At 36.4% G+C, this 22,500-nt stretch overlaps 1 protein-coding gene across 1 annotated transcript in view; it reads left to right on the forward strand.

Moving 5' to 3' along the window:
• The window catches only part of mycbpap (mycbp associated protein), a 25,479-nt gene extending 6,500 nt beyond the window's left edge, over positions 1-18,979 (forward strand). The window contains exons 2-18 of the mRNA XM_051705109.1: positions 938-1,065; positions 1,417-1,579; positions 1,669-1,775; positions 2,468-2,636; positions 3,628-3,743; positions 4,810-4,960; positions 5,595-5,704; positions 10,793-10,908; positions 10,978-11,086; positions 11,560-11,728; positions 12,037-12,224; positions 13,408-13,554; positions 14,348-14,470; positions 15,432-15,559; positions 15,636-15,831; positions 18,310-18,414; positions 18,799-18,979. Of these exons, the coding sequence (XP_051561069.1) occupies positions 938-1,065; positions 1,417-1,579; positions 1,669-1,775; positions 2,468-2,636; positions 3,628-3,743; positions 4,810-4,960; positions 5,595-5,704; positions 10,793-10,908; positions 10,978-11,086; positions 11,560-11,728; positions 12,037-12,224; positions 13,408-13,554; positions 14,348-14,470; positions 15,432-15,559; positions 15,636-15,831; positions 18,310-18,414; positions 18,799-18,885 (2,312 nt within the window). The 3' untranslated portion in view covers positions 18,886-18,979. The remainder of the gene's footprint in view (positions 1-937; positions 1,066-1,416; positions 1,580-1,668; positions 1,776-2,467; positions 2,637-3,627; positions 3,744-4,809; positions 4,961-5,594; positions 5,705-10,792; positions 10,909-10,977; positions 11,087-11,559; positions 11,729-12,036; positions 12,225-13,407; positions 13,555-14,347; positions 14,471-15,431; positions 15,560-15,635; positions 15,832-18,309; positions 18,415-18,798) is intronic.
• Positions 18,980-22,500: the final 3,521 nt, after the last annotated feature.

Consider the following 22,500-nt stretch of genomic DNA (forward strand, 5'->3'; position numbering starts at 1 on the left):
GGGAGCGTGAGGAATCATTTTCACACATGAATTGGCCACCACAGAGTCCTGACCTTAACTCCATTGAAAGTCTTTGGGATGTGCTGGACAAGACTTTACGGAGTGGTTTGACTCTCCCGTCATCAATACAAGATTTTAGCCAGAAAATAATGCAACTCTGGATGGAAATAATTGTTGTGATGTTGCATAAGGTTGTCGAAACAATGCCACGACGAATGCGCACCATAATCAAAGCTAAAGGCGGTCCAATTAAATATTAGAGTATGTAACTTTTTTTTTGTTTGGCAAGGCAGTGTATTATTAAACACAATACAGAATTTAAGATGTGCTGGTAATGACACTGTGCTTGGAATTTTCATGACAAAAATCACATAAATCTCCTGTGATGCATGTACATTTGTTGTTGGACATACAGTATGCACATCTCACACAGAAATGTGTGCGGAAACACACACAAGCAGATTGTTTATGGCCATTGTGTGTTTAATTTCCATGTGCCCCCGAGGCTTTTCCATCACTAAATACTGCTGTCATATTTGATCAGATATCAGCAATTGTTTCCACCCTTCATTTCGCAGCATTGTTTTGTCTCGCTGCTTTGAGTCACTTACTGTACCGACATTTACATGGGCGGGACTCATGTTTTTCCTTCATTTGTTGATATAGGTTTTGTTGTGGACGTAATGACATGTAGAAGCATTGTAGCATTGTTCATATAATTCCATATTTTAGTAACATACTTTATGTAGCTGTAAGTTTTTATGTTTTGTTGTGATCATATGTGTGTAACAATGTTCTAAGCTCTGAATATTTTGTATATTTGATGGGGAGAGTAAACTTATATCACAAAGTCTTATACTGATTTTATGATATTGTGTGATCATATTTTATACATACAGTATATACAGTACTCTCATTCTCTCCTCTCTGGAGTCAGATAAGAAGACTATGAGAGGCAGTGAGGAGATCTCATCATCATCATGTGGGGGTGAGGAAGATCACAGTCCCATTCTGAATGGCGATGACATCCAGAGTCTGACCATCAGAGCAGAAGATCTGGAGAGTGTGAGTGTGTGTGTGTGTGTGTGTGTGTTTAAGACAGGGCTTGGAGAGGCTGAAAACTAGCATACTGCTAACAGTACAGAGCACAACAGTACCTGCCCACTTTCTCAGTCATCTTGGGTTCCAGAAGTATTATTTTTCCAGTCATAACTCAATTTTGACAAAATGTGTAGGTAATGCATTTTGCCTTGCGTGACAGTAGGGTAGTTTGCTATTCTGAACACAGTCTAACTCTAATGGATTTCTCTCCAATCATAAACACACTTGTTAGATTCGTGGTACCTTGATATAGTGCACCGCGTTGTGCGCTTGCGTGTGTTTGTGTGTGTATTCATAGTTTCTTTCTCTCTGCAGTTGCGTGTCCCTAAACCACCTACAGATTCCCAGAAGCCCAAATCAATGACCCGAGTTTATGTCCGTAAGAAACGGCCACCAGATGAGGTTGGCAGGATGGTCAGGGTCACAGTAGCGAGACCCCTCCCACAGGAAACTGCGCCACTGCATTTAGACTACGCAGGTAAGGTCACATAAGGAAATTTATTGATGTTCCACACTTTAACGGAACTTACCTATCTGTCTGTGTGGTTCTTTCTGAAACATGTGAAGGTCCCGGAGGGCCACGGTTTGACTCGCAGGGGATGCTGCTGCCGCACAGTATTCTAGGAAACCTGGAGGATTTTAGGACAGAGATGGAGCTCAGAGGAGAAACAGAGGTGAGAGTCATGGAATGAGAGTCATGCACCCATCTCACGCCATTGGTTGACTCAATGTTGTTGTATCTGGCTGGACAAGTTGCTTTTTATAGTGCCACAGAGATACAGTATTTACCATTTTCAAGAAAATTAACCAACGAATGGCTTAATTATAGTTGTCTCTGCATATTAAAGTTACACGCTTCAGCTTATAAGCAAAATTAATTAAAAACAAACAAGTTGCTTCCTCATTTTTGCCTATTTTTCTACAACGAGAACAAAATTTCAAAGCATAATTTATTTGATGTTTTTTGATTTCGAAATAAAAAGAGAATGAACGTAACGTCCACTGACCCAGGGCCGCATTTACACACCGGGGCTTAAGCCCCGGGGCCAGTGGTTGCAGGAGAGCCCCAAACTTCCGGGGGGGGCAGGGGTCAGTCGCGGCATCCAGCAACGTATTTCCCCCTGACAACATTCGTATGTAAACCCGTTTAGCGGTAGATGCTGTTTTAAACACGGAGACAGTGCGCAACAGCAAAACCTGTTCGTGTAGCGCATGGTCATAGAATAACAATGTTCCTCCCCCCACCCCCAGGCTGACGACTGTTAGTGCCCAGTAAAACGGTAAGTCCCGGGGCCCCAGAGTACCTTAATGCTGCCCTGCACGGACCTATTTCGATTCTGAATGTGATCTTTACTCTCTTCCTCAGCTGGTCAAGCGGATTCCAGAGCAAAAGAAACTGCCCCTTCTTGTGGTGGAGAGTGAGAGGTACAAAGACAAAGATCCTTCAGAAACTGTGTGGAATCAACAGTACCACGCCCTTCAGCACTGGTACCGCCACATGACGGAGAGACGCAGACAGCAGGACTTCATCTCCCGTGAGGGTTTCATATTTCTCAGTAATTCTGTAGCCCTGTTAACACCTGGTCTTAAGATGTGTTTTGAGCGAAACGGGTTGATACTAATCTCCAAAACATTTTGAGATTGGTCCACTTCAACCACATTTGAAGGTGATCGAAAATGCATGTGACCACATTGGGCTCGCAGTGCAAACATTCATTTGTTCGAATGCGTTTGACCGCCATTCAGTCACCTATCAATCAACCACTGTCTTAAAACAAGAGTTTTCAACTTTTGCGGTTATGTGCAGCTTTAAAAGGCAATAATCCTCCAATCTGAAAATGTTAAAATGCTTAAAGATGCATGCACAAGAACTTCACTGAACTTCTGCAGTGTATCTGAAATCAACATCCAGTGACAAGCACACACATCTGAAGCTCAGTTAATACAGGTACGACTAGGTGTAAACCATGATGTGTCTCACTTGTCCACCTGTGATCGGATCATCCAAAGGCCAGTTTAGCTTCTTACAGATCAACCACCACTTTTATGATGCCTTAACACAACCTCGCTGTTGAAGCAATTTTGACCCAAACCGCTTATTTCCTGTCTTTCTTTGCAATGCCCCAACCGTGCACCAAACCTACCAACAAGTGTCTACTCACAAGTGAACGTCCTGGCTCTGATGAGAGATGTTTATATAACTGCACTCGATCTCCATGTCTGGGCTCCACTGGTTGGTTAAAGCTCCATATATGGAGAAGTATTGTTAAATGAGTCAGTGAAGATTACAACCCACTCCTGACCATATCAAAGGCCACCTCCTAGAGCACCTAGGGTATGGATTTATTTTCACACGCACACGAATAAGTCGTGCTTTGTAACTGGATTATATCCTGTAATGATCTGTTATAATGAGATTCACCCCATCAAGAGCTGTAATCTTCTGACAGAAGCTGAATTCATTAACAGAAAGACGCACATGAGCTTTCTCTGCGCTGATAATGGGCTGTAACACGTGTGTTGTAGGGTTACTGCAGAAGCCAGTGGACACTCTATTGATGAATCATTCGAACACATTCAGACAGATGCAAGAGCAGAGGGATCTGATCAGTAGAGGACTGCCCGCTCTACACGCGGGACATGTAAGACCAACAAACATTGCTCTCTTGTTCTGTCTATCCTATTTGGGATCTCTCCCTTTACATTGTGTCCCTTAAAATCGTATCTCTTCCATGTTAATCAGAGGTTTTGTTCTAACCAGACGCAACCACGACAAGCAATGCTCATCAAGACATTTTAGTAAATCGCCTGATTTCTTCTTTTGTCACATTATGTTGCCCCACCCTCAGTTAAATCTCATTGGTCCTGCTCCAAATTACGGATGCGCACAAGTAATCGATTAATCGAGTACTCGTTTAGCTTTAAATATTCGACTAGTAAGAACACTATTCGAAAATAGTGCAATTTGATTTTCATTTTTTCATAAGAAAAACATGTTCAGAGGTTGAAGGTTGAACTTAAATTATACATTTCAAGTAATCAATTACTTGTTTTGTTTTTAGTTTTTTGGGTCGATTGGAGTACTCAACTACAAAATTACTCTAAATGCCCATCCCTACTCCACATAGTTGTATTTTAAAAGTAACGTTTATAATTTTTTGGATGTCAGAAACTGCCCACAGTGGAAAACGGTTATGCTAATGCCTGCTATTGCGCCCCATGTGGCATTGCTGAGAATGCAACGTGGACATCAATTGCGTTTCAAATGGTGCCCTGATGCATTTTGTACCACAATAACACGTGAAATTGAGATGTCGTAGGTAGAAGCGGATGTGTTCCTGTAATTGATGGTCAAAAATTGCGTTTGGTCCTTTTCTTTAACTGAAATTAAGCTGTATGTCCTGTCTGTCTCTGAATGTGCCTCAAAATGATATGACTTCCTTATATTATAAATTACAGTCTTCATTAAAAGATTTTGATAATGCAATCCTCCCGTTTTACAGGGCTGTTGAGCTCAGGGCTGGTACTTTTGATCTTTAGGGTGGGCAAGAGGTCTATTCATCGGACCGGGAGGGGGATATATGGGGCATATGGAAAATCTAGTGGGACATTGCACCCCCCCCCCCCCACCCCCTTAGACCCAGCCATGGTTGAGCTCCTCAGTGTTGATGTGAGTACAGCAAATTCTACTATTCACCCTTTCTGCAGGGTCAACGTGTGGGGAGTGAGTTCTGGAGTCTTCCACAGTGGTTTGGAGATGAGCTGAGTGGAATAACAGCCACTCTCACCCAAACCGAGCGGGGAAACCCTCCACCCATCACTCGAATCGGACAGCCGTACACCACACGCCTGGAGTCAGGTTTGAACTTTAATTATAGACACAATTTATGTTTTTAAGCATAATCCTAATCAGTCAAGTGTGTCCAAACTTTTGACTGATACTGTTTAACAACAACACTTTCACAACTGAACAAGTGTTTTCTCACACAGTGTGTCTTGCAAATTCAACATGTTTTCACAGATGAACTTTTCCTTCGCACTTTGAAAACAATAACAAATCTTGTAATCTGTTTCACATGTTCTGTCTCTATGGTAACCATCTGCCTCTCTGATTTCAGGGTATATTTATTTAAAACGTGTTCATCCAACTGATTTCCATGAAAATGAACTAAAACAGCAGGGACTTCTGCCGTCAACAAGAATAGTGTCTGTAAATTATACGAGATTAGATTTGCTGTTGATTCACAGCCGTGGATCTTACAGCAGTATAATAAAGGACAAGAAGCCAATTTGGTGTGATTCTATCATATGAAAGGAAGGAAAGGAATTGCCCACCTTTTCATGTTTTTATCAATACACTGTCAACGCACAATGTTGTAATGGCTTCGCAAGAGTAGCATGAATATTATAGGAAACCAAGTGTAATTTTCGCCCAATGTGTTTGTGTGGTATTTATATTGATATTTATGTGTTTTATATGTGTATGTGTGTAGGTAACGTGTTGTCTGATGCAGTAAACAGTGGCTGGGATCAGAGTGTGTATCTGCAACAGTGTCGCCATAAGCTGAAAGACATACAGAGAGACATTGACGTCAGTGCACCTGTAAGACACACACACACACACCTTTAGTTGGCTATCTAAATGAACACATAGACTTCTATTGTTTTAATATAAAGCTATTTCCAATTAGGTCTGGGTGAGAATTTTTTGTTTAATCACGATCTTCATTTGTTCAGCAGCGAGATCCTTTCACTGCATGTGGAGAGTAAAAGTTTGGTCTCTTTTAATATCCTTTCTGTTCTTTAGAGTCAAAACAACAAGAATAGAAACATTTCATTCTAATCCCAAAGTGCATGGATGCCCTAAAGGAGCCATTCGACTCTCATTAATATGCGCTCAACCAAAACACTTCTGTAAGATGCTCGCTGAACTTCTGCCGTTCTTAAAGAGACAGTATTGTTTTCTACAAACCAATGAAAATACTTGTAAATAATTCAAATAATGCAAGTAACCAAAAAACATGTAGCTATCTATATCTATCTATCTATCTATCTGTCTGTCTGTCTGTCTGTCTGTCTATCTACAGTATCTATCTATCTGTTTGTCTGTCTATCTATTTGTCTATTTGTCTATCTATCTATCTGTCTGTCTGTCTGTCTGTCTGTCTGTCTGTCTATCTTTCTATCTATCTATCTATCTATCTATCTATCTATCTGTCTGTCTGTCTGTCTGTCTGTCTATCTATCTTACTATCTAACTATCTGTCTGTCTGTCTAACTATATATCTGTCTATCTATCTGTCTGTGTGTCTGTCTGTCTGTCTGTCTGTCTGTCTATCTATCTGTCTGTCTGTCTATCTGTCTGTCTGTCTGTCTGTCTATCTATCTTACTATCTAACTATCTGTCTGTCTGTCTGTCTGTCTGTCTAACTATATATCTATCTATCTATCTGTCTGTGTGTCTGTCTAACTATCTAACTATCTATCTGTATGTCTGTCTGTCTATCTATCTTTCTATCTATCTATCTGTCTGTCTGTCTGTCTATCTATCTTACTATCTAACTATCTGTCTGTCTGTCGGTCTGTCTGTCTAACTATCTATCTGTCTGTCTGTCTGTCTGTCTGTCTGTCTATCTATCTATCTGTCTGTCTGTCTGTCTGTCTATCTTTCTATCTATCTATCTGTCTGTCTGTCTATCTTTCTATCTATCTATCTGTCTGTCTGTCTATCTATCTATCTGTCTGTCTGTCTGTCTACTATCTATCTATCTATCTGTCTGTCTGACTATCTATCTATCTATCTATCTATCTGTCTGTCTGTCTGTCTGTCTGTCTATCTATCTATCTGTCTGTCTGTCTATCTATCTATCTATCTGTCTGTCTGTCTATCTTTCTATCTATCTATCTATCTGTCTGTCTGTCTGTCTGTCTGTCTGTCTGTCTATCTATCTGTCTGTCTGTCTATCTTTCTATCTATCTATCTGTCTGTCTGTCTATCTTTCTATCTATCTATCTATCTATCTATCTATCTATCTATCTATCTATCTGTCTGTGTGTCTGTCTGTCTGTCTAACTATCTAACTATCTATCTGTCTGTCTGTCTATCTATCTATCTGCCTTTCTATCTTTCTTTCTGTCTATCTATCTATCTATCTATCTGTCTATCTGTCTATCTATCTATCTATCTGTCTGTCTGTCTGTCTGTCTGTCTGTCTGTCTGTCTGTCTGTCTATCTATCTATCTATCTGTCTTTCTATCTTTCTTTCTTTCTGTCTATATATCTATCTATCTATCTGTCTGTCTGTCTGTCTATCTATCTAACTATCTGTCTGTCTGTCTATCTATCTAACTATCTATCTGTCTGTCTATCTGTCTATCTATCTGTCTGTCTGTCTGTCTGTCTGTCTGTCTGTCTGTCTATCTATCTATCTATCATCTGTCTATCTATCTATCTATCTCTCTGTCTGTCTGTCTGTCTGTCTGTCTATCTATCTAACTATCTGTCTGTCTGTCTATCTATCTAACTATCTATCTGTCTGTCTATCTGTCTATCTATCTATCTATCTGTCTGTCTGTCTGTCTGTCTGTCTATCTATATAATTTTTAGATATTTTAAAGAGCTAAAATATGCCCAGCATTTTGAATGCTGAACATTCTATCAATGTAAGTGAATGGGACATTTTCGAATTTAAATCTGACATTTCTTAAAGTATAAAGTAAAGAAAAATACAGAATAGATAGCACACATACAGTTAAACTTTTACATTATCTACAAAAACATTTGAATGTTTAATGGCTCAGGTGAAATAATTGCAGAAAAGCAAAGCTTGCAAAGCCGCAAAAGAATAGTGCAATTACAGTTACAGAACAGAAAAATGATCTCAATTTCTGTTTTATCTGAACAACAGGACGAAGACCATCTACATTAACTCAGACATATATTTTCTTTGTGACAAGTGTCTTTCAGGGGCATCAGGTCTGTTTTTAAACCATTTCTGCAGACAGTCTAAATCACGTACAGTAGAACACATGAAAATGTGCTGCCGCATATCAGTACTCAAAACAGATTTCACACAGATTACTGTGGCACACCAGCTGCTTTCAAAGACATCAGTTCCATATTCTGTTGATTTTCCATGTGACTGAGCTTTAAAGACAGCGATGAGTCTCTTCCTGCAGTTACGATGCAATGTTCTCGCCTCATTTATGGCACTTAGACATCTGGATCTGTTTGCAGGTTTAACACACACACTCAGAATGCCCTGTGTCCATTAGTGTGTGAATTATATTAGTATTCAGCAGCACACATGTACCCAAGAGTTCAGAGAGCTGATCTATGCATCACCTGCAGTGATTACCAGCCATTATCACATGAACACAAGCTATTGTACAGGAACACACAAACACACACGCTTACACACATTAGTTAGTTAATGTGATGCCAGATGTGGTGCGTAAAAATGATATGGCTTTGTGTTGTATTGTATTTTGTTATATTGTGCTGTGTCGTTTCGAATAGCCAGTGTTTTGTCTATTTGCATCAAGTCTATTCCACTTTAATTGAAGAACCGCTCCAAGACTGTCTGAGCGACATGTAAAGCATACAATGTTGTGTTTGTGTCCGTCCAAACCTGACTGTAGAGAAAAAATGGAAGAAATTAGCAGAAAATGTGTGCAGACTTTGAAATCAGAATTGCTGTCCGTCCAAAAGTCATAAGTACTGATTATTTCGAAGTCACAGATTGTCCCGTCGTGTCCTCAGAGAGCGGAGGAGAGGAGGAGGACAGTGTTTCATAAAGCAGATTGAATGAAGAAAATGTGGCTCTTAGAAGAGAACATGATCAGACAGCATGTATCAAACTATAAAAACACATCAGCATTTTATTCAACGGTGTACAAAAGGCTCACTTGAGACTGAAAAAAGAACTTCCTCTCGTAATGAGTAATTCACATAAATACACGTTAAATTCACATCAATTCTCATGAATAATAATGTTTCCTTCTGAAAGAATAATTGTAAAAAATGTCTGTTCTCATGAAAAGATGTAATACTTCAAAATGAGTTATGGGTGGGACTTTATGGTTTATGTAGTCATACAGTAGAAATTATTTAAATTATTTTGATTGAATTTTTTGGCATTGTATAATGTTGTATTTATTGTTTATTATTATTTCCTATTCAGTATTTATGTTTCCTGCTTAAACGCTTATACCCTGTCCTATTTATACATATTAATTATTTATTTCATAATAAAAAAAAGAAGAATATTATTATCGATTAATCATGAATTTAATTCTATTTTATAATCATTAACAGAACAATTTAAATAAAACAATTAAAAATAAAAGTAATTAATTAGTAGTACAATTATTATTAGTAGTAACAATTAAAATAAAATAAATTAATGAGTAATAATAATAATTATAATAACTAATATTATTATAGTAGCAGTATTAACTATTTATTATTATTTGTAGTAGTAGTATTCATAATAATAAAAAGTGTGTTATTATTATTATTATTATTATTATTATGTCATTATAATAATAATAATAACACTTATTGTTATTATTGTTATTATTATTATATAATTAATACTACTACTAATAATAATTAATTTAGGGTTAGTGATAATAATAATAATGATAATAATAATAATAATTTTTTATAATAATTTATAATTTATTATTTTATTACTAATAAATGTAATCTTTTTTAGCATTTAATAATTAGTTTTAACTCTAATGTAGTAATACTGTAGTATGGTGCTGTTTCTGTTTTCTGTTGTGCCGCATCTCGCTGTTTCTTCAGCGTCTCGCGCAGGACCGGCACTTTAAATACCGTGTCAAGTTAAAAAGAACTTCAATTGTCAAAAACGCTTGTCGAGACACATGCACTCTGTTTCATTCTTTGCGCTGCATCTAGATAGTTTTTAGCGCAGGTGTCACAAAGATTCAACAATCTGAACAAGTTCAGGCTGTAAAGAGGGGACTGTTGCATTTTCATATTATTCCAGATTGTTCTGCACCAAGTGAAGTTTCAGCACATAAACGGTAAGTCAATGCTTTTTTCCCCCTTCTGCTCTAGTGTACTAAGGGGCTGTTGTGCCTTGTTAAAATTGTATGTTTGCTGTTTCTATATTGTTACAATATTGTTACTGTTGCCTATATGCTTACATAAAAAAAATAGCCTATTGCAACCGTACTATCTAGGGGAAGAAATGATAAAAATAGTGAGTGATTTCAGGTTCGGTCTTATAATCTGACGGTATCGTTTGGGCCGGGTAGGGTCTCACACAGTCTCGGGTACAGGTCGGGTTCGGGTTTCATTTTAAGGCCGTGTGTGGTTCATTCTGTTTGGTCTCGTCAGACTGACTGTACTTTTCCATTGGCTCTTGATGCACTGGCCCATCTGAACCAATCACAGCTCATCTGTACATCTGCTCAGTGGCTTTAAACTTTCTAAAATAAAACATCTTAGATCATCATTACAAATAATTTATCAGGTTTAGTAGAAGTACTTACAGTGTTGCTCACCTGATTTATCACACGTGAGATTATCAGGAGTAAATTCTCAGCCGCACACTAAAGTCTTCATTTAATCCCAGTCACATCGAGGAGAAATGACTGACATGATTCTGTATCTGATGTGATTTTTCTTCCTCTGCTTTGTGTCGTCTCTGTCTTTCAGGAGGTTGATGGACTGGAGGTGCTCGGATCTGGTCTGCGATTCACCTCAACATCCGTGAGGCCCTCACCTCCACCAGACAAGAGAGAAGAGCAGGATGAAGAGCAGAAAGAAAATGAGTATGACTTAAAATTGGTCTTATTTTCATCATGAAATCCTGTGTTGGTGACATTTTGGCTTTCCTACAGAGATCCTCTGGCGTTCTCTGATGACGTGATCATGGTTGTTGAGATGGTTCCGTGTCTGAGGTTTTGTGGAGAACTGGCTCGCTGGACCGGGAGCGTTTCCTCCCACCAGGTAGAGAAATATAGCGAGAAACAACACATGTGTAGGGGTGCGCAGCATGGCCAATATCTTATATCACAGTATTAGTCATTATACATCACGTCAATGGAATATATAATAATATAATATACTATAGTGCAATATCTTTGATAAAATTCAAGGATAAATTGCATATAATTAATTATTGTATGGTAATGCCTATTTTTTAATATACAATGAATTAAAGGAATATTTCCGGGTTCAAGATAAATTAAGCTCAGTCGACAGTATTTGTGGCATAATGTTGTTTACCAAAAAAAACAACTCTTTTTCGTCCCTCCTTTAAAAAAAGCAAAAATCGAGGTTACATTGAGGCACCAAATGTAAGGTATTAAGATTTAAACATTTAGCAAACGCTTTTATCCAAAGTGACCTACAAATGAGGGACATCACAAGAAATTCATGAGACTTATACTTGATCTCGTTTGCTGATTGTCTCTGTGCAGGGACAGGAGGGTATTTCCGCAAGATTGGCGTTTGAGACAATAACAGGAGAAAGTGTGAATGCTGATCTAGAACTGAAGAATGAAGGAAGTACTGCGATTTACTACAGCTGGGAGAAACTCAACCAAACACACACACATACTCAACACTTCTACTTCGACAACACGACAGGTGCAACAGAAATACAAATATCAACATAAAGTCTGGTCTGCAGCTTATTCTGGCCGAGAACTGCCCATTTATACAGGAAGAGACCATCTGACCAACCAATCAAAGTTTATTTTGTTTTTAGTTGCAGTTTAGGCAGTTTATGTGAAATCCTTAATAAAACAATATCAAACTGGCATGTGAACAATATGCAAATAATGGTGCAGCAGTTTCCACTCACTTTATGATTTGTGGAAGATCTGTTCTGCTCATGGATATCTAATTTAAGTGTCCAACACAACACTCATGTAATCTATATCTGTCTCTCTCAGCGGTGATTTTACCCGGCAGCACCAAACGCATCACATTTATCTTTAAGAGTGTGCGTGCGGGCATCATGACTGAAGTCTGGCGTCTCAACACACACCCTGTGCTGATGGGCGGAGCTTCACTGCAGGTCAAACTGAGGGGCGTGGCCTTAGACACAGACAAAACAGCAGATCAGAGAGCCGCACTGGAGGTGTGTGTGTGTGTGTTTAGATGTACTGTTGTATATATTTGTAGATAATGTTTAGAGATAGGAGACATACATATGATTTAATGCAATGAATAATATAAATAAATATTTGTATGTGTGATGGTATTTTGTATTTGTTTGTGTATATACTGTAGTTCATTCACAAAATGTATTGAATTTTCTATGAAAAAAAAAATGTATCAAGTTGTGTAACCATTATGTAAAATATATATTTTTTAAAATATTTAAAAACAGTATGCAAACATATTTCTCAAGGTAAAAAATATACTTCTAATTTTTGAGTCACAAATATCAAGAATTTTTTCACCATTTGACTTGAAGAAAATGTGCCTTTTCGTAAAATACAAAAACAAAACATCTGTTGTATTTATTTATTTATTTATTTATTTTTATTAATGTCCCTTGTCAACAGAATGGCAAACTGCAGGTTGGACAACAGTTTTCAAATATTAATAACATTTTTAAAATAATTATAATGCATTATATTTATTTATTATCTAATTTGTTACAAAAATAATATTCTGTTTATTTTGTTATATATATATATATATTTAATATTCTAGATTTTATGGTTTTTTATATTTTTATATGTATTTTAATAATATATAAATTCATTTTAAAAATATTCTATTTATTTTGTTTTTTAAATATGCAGTATAATGTTCAGAATTATAATTTCAAAATCATTTAAAATTTATTAAAATATATATATATATATATATTCTATTTTGTATTGTTATTTATATTTAATATTCTAGTTTTTTTTTTCATTTTTGAAAATTTAAAAATATATATTTAATAAAAATATGATATAATGTATTCTTTTATATGTATTTAATATTATATTTTTTATAAATAAATATTATTATTATTATTTACTCTCTCCAGACAGTTCACCAATTAGACATTTTGTACTTTAAACCCCAGAAAAAATTATCTAAATGACATTGAACTCTGAAAACATGTTCATCACAGAAGAAGTGTCCTCAGGTAATTGTTTTGTGTGAATTACATTTTCAATGTATTTTGAATAACTGAATTATAAAAGATTTGTACAAAACAAAAGAGCTCCACGTCATTGACCTGTGAATTTATGATCATATTTTTTACAGAACGTGTTTGTGTGTGTGTGTGTGTGTGTGTGTGTGTGTGTGTGTGTGTGTAGAGGGAGCTCCAGCATAAGGCATCAGTATCGTTGTGTCGATGTCTCGTCAGCGAGCTGGTTAAAGGTGTTTGTACTCCAGAAAGGCCGAGTTCACCTGACGATCTCTACGTCACAGATGAAGAGCGATTCCGCACACACAACCCTAACGTAAGTCTTTACAGTAAGATACAACGTTACACACAGCAGGACAGAAATACCATAGAAACCTGTTATTAAATGCACTCAGGGAGATCAGAAGATAATCAGACTCTATTTAATAAACATAATGCTGTTTCCAGTGTTAAGTAGCATTTCCTGCTGTTCCAGTTCACTGTTGAGGGATCACTGAGTAATATTTTCACCATATAGCCTTACATCGCAACTACAAAATGAAAGGCATAATAACCTAGTCATTAGGCCACACTCATGCATTATTAACAAGGGGCTTGTGGCTCTTTTCAAAAATGACAGAGGGCGGTAAATTATGTAATTACACCCACAACTCAAATGTCACGTCAAAAACTCAAAAACACTATGTACAGCATAAACAATCACATATACAAGTTTAGACGCACAAATATCATAGGAACAGAGCATTTAACTCATTTTACAGCCTTTGTTGTGTCTTTCTCTTCTTTTGGATGTTTTGGCTCACTGTCCGACTTTTATTCACCTAGACGTACAGACGAAATAACGGTGACAGCCTGACAATAATCATCTCCATTAAGCGGATAATTGCTTGAGTCCTGTAATTTAGGCCAGAACATGTCTTGGGCTCTGAGGAACAGCTCAGCATGTGCCGGGTCCTTCATGTACCTGGCAAAGAACAGCGTTATTGAACCCTGGAACTGACAGACCATGCTCTCAAAATGAGTATGGCTGAATCATGTTGTTCTCGTAACAGCGGCTTGTTTTTTATGTATTTCTCCGTGTTATTCTGTGGGTGGTGTGTTTTGTGCAGTTGCAGTACCACCGTGAGCTTGTGGAGGCGCTGCAGGAGTTATGGCAGCAGGTCAAAGGGTCAGGACGGGCTGATGGCACACACACACCTGTGTGGGATCTGTCATTAAACACACTCAGACAAGTACGACACACACACAGCAGAGCACAAGTGATTTATCTATTCATCTGGATTTGGTTCTTTTGTTTTAGGGATGATTTTTAAGGAGAAACCTCAATTGTCAAGAACATGGCCGGGTCACATTTCACACCATAACCAAAAGAAAAAAAATTAAATAAAGATGTATAAAGAAAAATAACCTATTTTTAGTACTAGAGCTATATTGATATATTTATATGTAAAAAATGTGTACATTAATTATTTAAATATGCATAAATAATGGTAGTATTGAATAATGAATCATTTAATATATTTAAATACAAATAAAAACACCAGATTATTTTCATTAATATAGTGTATAGTAATGAGATTACTGAGAATTACAAAAAAAGCTAAAAAGTAAAACATATGTAAGAAAAATGGACATTATAACTGAAATACAGTACAAACCCAAATGAATCGGAATTGAATTGAATCGAATCAAATCTATAAAACTGTATTGATACCCAGCCCTGTTTAGAACCATTCATTTTTATTTGATATTATTTTCATGAAAATTAAGCACATTTTACTAAGAAGTGTTGAAAATCTCATTAGTGATGTTAAATAAAAAAAATTGAGTGGTGCACAAATAAACAAATTTAATTTAGATCAAATAAAAACCACAGCGGGTTATTTTCATTACTGTATTTTTGTAATGAGATTTTAATAAGATTCATGATTGAGAATTACAAACAAACACAAAAGTAAAATATTTTACATTACATTAACGAGAAGTATTTATAATTCATTTTTTCTTTTGATTTTGGGGTTAAATATGATAAATATGTATATATATATATATATTAGATACTGTATATAAAATATGACTATGTGACTGAAGATGATTATGTTTCACATCTCATATGTGAAACATAAACCACTGAATAGTGAATACAACATTTCCTTTGTTGACGTGTAAATCTCAGTCTATGTTGTCCACTAGATCGTGCTGTCTGTGCCAGAGACTGACGGGTTGAGCAGAGAGACACATCTGAGTCAGTATAACTCACTGATAATGCAGCTACAGACTCCACACATTCACACAACACCTGTAACACCACACAACATCAGGTGAGAGAGAAAATCCTACTGATGATGCATTGTAATAAATACTGTATATATTCAATGTGTGTGTGTGTGTGTGTAGTGTGCAGTTCTGGAGGGAGCTGTTGGATAGTTTGGTCAGTGAGTCTGTGCGGTTGAGAAACACACTGGGACTTCCTGAGAACAACACCTGGAGTGACACAACACAAGACCACAACATAGAAGAGAAGATGGAGAAAGAGGAGGCAGAGGAGAAGAGAGGAGAAACTCGACTCGCTGCGAAAGACAAACCTGTGGAGGTGAGTGTGATGTGTATTGTGTGTTGTGTGACAGCAGGGGGCAGCAAACACAACATATTAACTGCTTTCTAATCCTCTCTTTTCCTGTTTTTATCAGTAAAGCATGTTTTAAGGCATGTATCACTATTACTATTGCTCATACTGAGGGTTAGTGATTTGAACAGAGCCCTGACCCTAAGTATTACACATATACTTCAATGAGAAATGAATGAAATCATTCTGCGTTTTCCCAAAGACTTAAATTTGAAAGAACAGCCTTCTCATTGGGAATGCGTTTATTGATGCCTAAAAATGCAGTCTAGGTAGGCAGCTTACTAGAGTGCCTCTGTTTTTAACTCATGTGCTGTGGACGTCATGGTAACATCGCAAAAGGAGAGAACAGGTGCACACTTTCACACTACGTGACAGCTCCTCAAACCTGTCTGTCTCTCTGTCTGTCTGTCTCTCATTCTACACTGATGCTTAGAAAGATGTCCAAACTAGAAGTAGACCGATATATAACGGTTTTACCGATTAATCGGTGCCGATAGTTGCTTTTTGGAACTATCGGTTATCTGCAATATGTATTTATTTTTATTTAATTATTTATATTTATTTATCTTTTTAATTTTTTATTCCGTGTTCCTCTGTGGCCGGTGCTGGAGGATTCTACAGTGTAACAGCGGCCTCTAGAGGTGAAATAAAAACAATCACTGACACCTCGTGGGGATTTATTGCATTTAAATCCTTCATTATTAACAATATTCATCCATATTTTTATGCTATATTATATTATATATTAAAAATATTATAAATATTATATTTCTATAATATATATAATTATTATATTATATTTATATTATATATTTATATATTATATATGCAAAACCATTCATCTGGTGAATATATATTTGCTATAAAAGGCTTAATTTGGTAAATACTTAAATATAGATCATTGTAATGGAGCCAAGTCTCTGTCATTTCAAAATAAGAGTCCTCAATGTGTTTCAGGCTGGTTTATGCACCAAATGTACATTTTTTCTGGTCAATATTGGGATTTTGGTTGCACAATAAACTGCATCTGGTATGTTATTCATTTTAACCTCTGAGCTTGTGCCCGTCATGGTAAGAAAAGACTAACAATTTTTTTTTTTAACAGTCTATAAACCAATTTTAAAAACTATTGGCCAATTAATCAGTTATTAGCCTTTTCCACCACCTTAGTTATCGATATCCACAAAATACACTTTCGTTCAACCTCCATTTCAATTCTGTGTGTGTGCTTAGGAATGTGAGAGTGTGAAGAAAAACGTGGAGAGAAAGACAGACGCACAAGAGAGAGAGTCCAGCTTTACACTACAGCACAAATACAGACGACTTCTGCGCACACAGGTGTGAGTTACACACACAGATCTGTCAGTGTGTTCTAATAATATTCATGATTAAAGTTGCTTTTTTGGCATTGTAAGACATTCAGCATTAGTAAAGATTAACGTTATATAGACATATTCATATTTAGACAAAATGCAGTCTAGGTAGGCAGCTTACTAGAGTGCCTCTGTTTTTAACTCATGTGCTGTGGACGTCATGGTAACATCGCAAAAGGAGAGAACAGGTGCACACTTTCACACTACGTGACAACTCCTCAAACCTGTCTGTCTCTCTGTCTGTCTGTCTCTCATTCTACACTGATGCTTAGAAAGATGTCCAAACTAGAAGTAGACCGATATATAACGGTTTTACCGATTAATCGGTGCCGATAGTTGCTTTTTGGAACTATCGGTTATCTGCAATATGTATTTATTTTTATTTAATTATTTATATTTATTTATCTTTTTAATTTTTTATTCCGTGTTCCTCTGTGGCCGGTGCTGGAGGATTCTACAGTGTAACAGCGGCCTCTAGAGGTGAAATAAAAACAATCACTGACACCTCGTGGGGATTTATTGCATTTAAATCCTTCATTATTAACAATATTCATCCATATTTTTATGCTATATTATATTATATATTAAAAATATTATAAATATTATATTTCTATAATATATATAATTATTATATTATATTTATATTATATATTTATATATTATATATGCAAAACCATTCATCTGGTGAATATATATTTGCTATAAAAGGCTTAATTTGGTAAATACTTAAATATAGATCATTGTAATGGAGCCAAGTCTCTGTCATTTCAAAATAAGAGTCCTCAATGTGTTTCAGGCTGGTTTATGCACCAAATGTACATTTTTTCTGGTCAATATTGGGATTTTGGTTGCACAATAAACTGCATCTGGTATGTTATTCATTTTAACCTCTGAGCTTGTGCCCGTCATGGTAAGAAAAGACTAACAATTTTTTTTTTTAACAGTCTATAAACCAATTTTAAAAACTATTGGCCAATTAATCAGTTATTAGCCTTTTCCACCACCTTAGTTATCGATATCCACAAAATACACTTTCGTTCAACCTCCATTTCAATTCTGTGTGTGTGCTTAGGAATGTGAGAGTGTGAAGAAAAACGTGGAGAGAAAGACAGACGCACAAGAGAGAGAGTCCAGCTTTACACTACAGCACAAATACAGACGACTTCTGCGCACACAGGTGTGAGTTACACACACAGATCTGTCAGTGTGTTCTAATAATATTCATGATTAAAGTTGCTTTTTTGGCATTGTAAGACATTCAGCATTAGTAAAGATTAACGTTATATAGACATATTCATATTTAGACAAAATAAACACTGGTATAACTAAAAATAATAATGTAAAAAACAGTGGTTTGTTATACAAGTTCAATGTTTTATATATATATCTATATATATTTCTTCCTGTAATCACGTCACTGCAGCGGGGCATTGTGACATCACACCTCTCCTGTCATAAACACATACTTCCAGTTCTGACTAAGAGTAACAGTGTGAAATACTGTCATAATCACTGTCATAATTAGTCATAAAGTGATACTGACTCTGTGTGTGTGTTTCAGGTGTATGTTCTAATGGAGAGAATGGTGGATACTCTGTGTGATATTCTTGATGAACAAACTCAACAAGACCCTCAAACAACAATTTAACACATTATTTTTTCTCTGTCGCTCTCTTTCTTTGATTTTATTAGGTCTGGAATGTCATAACCTTAAAGAGTGTCCAAGTAAAATAAATTTTGCTTTCCAGAAAAACCTGTGTGTGTGTGTGTGTGTGTTTCAGGATTTATTTGAATGTGAAGTGAGGTTTAAACTAGAGTTGTCATTCCTATCGTTAAATTTAGAAACTCACGCTATATACACTGAATGAAACCAAACATACAGATTTACTGCAAGCACAGATAAAAGAGATCATGTATATGCTTAAATCTACTGTATATAGCCTAAAATATTGCAATATCAGCAGTTCTGGCAACAAGAGAAACAGGCGTTCATCAAGAAAGAACCTTTGCATAATCAGATGAATTCTTCATTTTTAACAATTCTTTAGTTTAAATTAAAAAATTTAAAGTAAAGAATAAAAAGTCAACTTTATTTTTTGTTTGAAGTAAACTATTTTTAGGGTTAGGGAACTTTAGTAAACACTGTTTACACTGCAGCAAAAATGGACAATATAGCCAACAATATATATAAAAACAAAAAAATGGGCTGTTGATTTAATTTAGTGCATTTAATTATATGGAAAATAATGCATTAAAAAATAATGCAATTAATCATGCCCCTGCTCCGTACGTAAATTGTGTTATAAGGATTATTCCTACAATCAGACCAGTTCAAGTTTGATGTACCTCTTTGATGTAGCAGTATGGGGCAGTCAGCGCAACTCCAGCTGTACAGGAATTACACCTCGTCAAACCAACAAAAGCAACAGGCAGCACAGCCTTCTACAGACTCATCGTTGTGAACACAACAGAACATGGGGATCTTGAGTTGTGGGTTTCAGTGCTTCAAACTACATTTAACTTGACACAGCATCCTAAAAACACAGCGCTTGACTAGAGATGCTGAAACTAAACCTAACCATAGAGTGTATCACCTTACCACGCCCAGAGCGTAAACATAAGCATGATATTAATGTCAAAAGGCCTGATGTATAATACGCAAGAAAGCAACACTCCCAGGTTCCGTACGCATGTTTGTGGAGCACGTTATATGTTGATTTAAGTCATATGCGTACGTACGAATGATGTCGCACGAATTGGTACAAATTTGGCACCTCATAGTATTGTGACGAATTCTCATGAGACTATGTTGTGTAATGTAGATATTCTGAAGTGTAAAATTATACATTATATGTATAATTTAATTATTAACCAGTATACTAATATATCTTTTTTTGGGAGCCTTCCTCAGTAAATATTAACATGTGCAATTAACTGCAATTAATTAATCGGCATATGTAATTTATTTGATTAAAAAAAGTGATCGATTGACAGCCCTAAAAAAATATTGGCATGATGATTAGACCATATGTTTGACAGTTTGTACAGTAAATAATCATATTTCACAAGTTATGGAAACGAGGCACCCACACAAACAAACAAGTGGGCGCCCTGAAGTCCACCAGCCATCACATCTCCAACTTGGGAGGGTGGAATTTTGCCCAGGGCACCATACAAGCTAGAACCGCTACTGGTAGTTAGGTTATATCATAGAGGCAAGTAGTTATTAGCCCAATTAATTTGATGATTTCTTTTTCATCACGGAACATCAAAAGCATGCACAAATATTTATGTATTATTATTTAAGCAACACAAGACCAGGCATACTGTTATTTCCTAATTTATTTTCTGCCTGTAATATAGGCAATGTATAATAAATATGTACAGTTGAAGTCAGAAGTTAACATACTTAAGTTAACAGTTTTAACAACTTCTCAAATTTAAAATGAGCAAATTATAGTTTTGGCAAGTCGTTTAGGACATCTACTTTGTGCATGAAACGAGTAATTTTTCCTACATTTGTTTACAGACAGATTGTTTCACTTTTAATTGACTTTATGTGGGTCAGAAGTTTACATACACTAAGTTAACTGTGCCTTTAAGCAGCTTGGAAAATTCCAGAAAATGATATCAAGCCTTTAGACAATTAGCCAATTACCTTCTGATAGGAGGTGTACTGAATTGGAGGTGTACCTGTGGATGTATTTTAAGGCCTACCTTCAAACTCAGTGCCTCTTTGCTTGACATCATGGGAAAATAAAACAAAATCAGCCAAGACCTCAGAAAAACAATTGTGGACCTCCACAAGTCTGGTTCATCCTTGGGAGCAATTTCCAAATGCCTGAAGGTACCACGTTCATCTGTACAAACAATAGTATTTAAGTATAAACACCATGGTACCACAGAGCCATCATATCACTCAGGAATGAGACGCATTCTGTCTCCTAGAGATGAACGTAGGTTGGTGCAAAAAGTGCAAATCAATCCTAGAACAACAGCAAAGGACCTTGTGAAGATGCTGGAGGAAACAGGTAGACAAGTATCTATATCCACAGTAAAACAAGTCCTATATCGTCATAACCTGAAAGGCTACTCAGCAAGGTAGAAGCCACTCCAAAACCACCATAAAACACCAGACTACAGTTTGCAAGTGCACATGGGGACAAAGATCTTACTTTTTGGAGAAACGTCTTCTGGTCTGATGAAACAAATATTGAGCTGTTTGTCTATAATGACCTTCATTATGTTTGGAAATAAAAGGGTGAGGCTTGCAAGCCGATGAACACCATCCCAACCATGAAGCATGGGGGTGGCAGCATCATGTTGTGGGGGCACTTTGCTGCAGGAGGGACTGCTGCACTTCACAAATAGATGGCATCATGAGGAAAGCAACATCTCAAGACATCAGTCAGGAAGTTAAAACTCGGTCGCAAATGGGTCTTCCAAACGGACAATGACCCCAAGCATACCTCCAAAGTTGTGGCAAAATGGCTTAAGAACAACAAAGTCAAGGTATTGGAGTGGCCATCACAAAGCCCTGACCTCAATCTGATAGAAAATTTGTGGGCAGAACTGAAAAAGCATGTACGAGCAAGGAGGCCAACAAACCTGACTCAGTTACACCAGTTCTGTCTGGAGGAATGGGCCAAAATTCCAGCAACTTATTGTGAGAAGCTTGTAGAAGGATACCCAAAACATTTGATCCAAGTTAAACAATTTAAAGGCAATGCTACCAAATACTAACAAAGTGTATGTAATCTTCTGACCCACTGAGAATGTGATGAAAGAAATAAAAGCTGAAATAAATCATTCTCTCTACTATTATTCTGACATTCCACATTCTTAAAATAAAGTAGTGATCCTAACTGACCTAAGACACGGAATGTTTTCTACGATTAAATTTCAGGAATTGTGAAATGTAGTTGTAGTTTAAATGTATTTGGCTAAGGAGTATGTAAACTTCTGACTTCAGCGGTACCTACATTTCAACATGTTCACATACTCTGAACTCATTTTTGATGCTACAATAAATCAATAAATACTTTTGATTCCAGAAATTTTGTTTATTTATGAAAAGTATAGTTATACTTTTGGCTGTGTACTCACAAAACGATGCAGGCACATCAACGCTGAACTATAAATGCAAAACTACGCGTTGGTCACGACGCATCACCCCCTCTACCTCTTTTAGCTTTATTGGCTTGACAGTTGGAGTATAGTTTTGCCAAAGCATTTTAAGGTTATGTAAATACAAACTGTTTTA

Source organism: Myxocyprinus asiaticus, chromosome 8 (genome assembly GCF_019703515.2).
Source record: "Myxocyprinus asiaticus isolate MX2 ecotype Aquarium Trade chromosome 8, UBuf_Myxa_2, whole genome shotgun sequence".
Lineage (NCBI taxonomy): Eukaryota > Metazoa > Chordata > Actinopteri > Cypriniformes > Catostomidae > Myxocyprinus > Myxocyprinus asiaticus.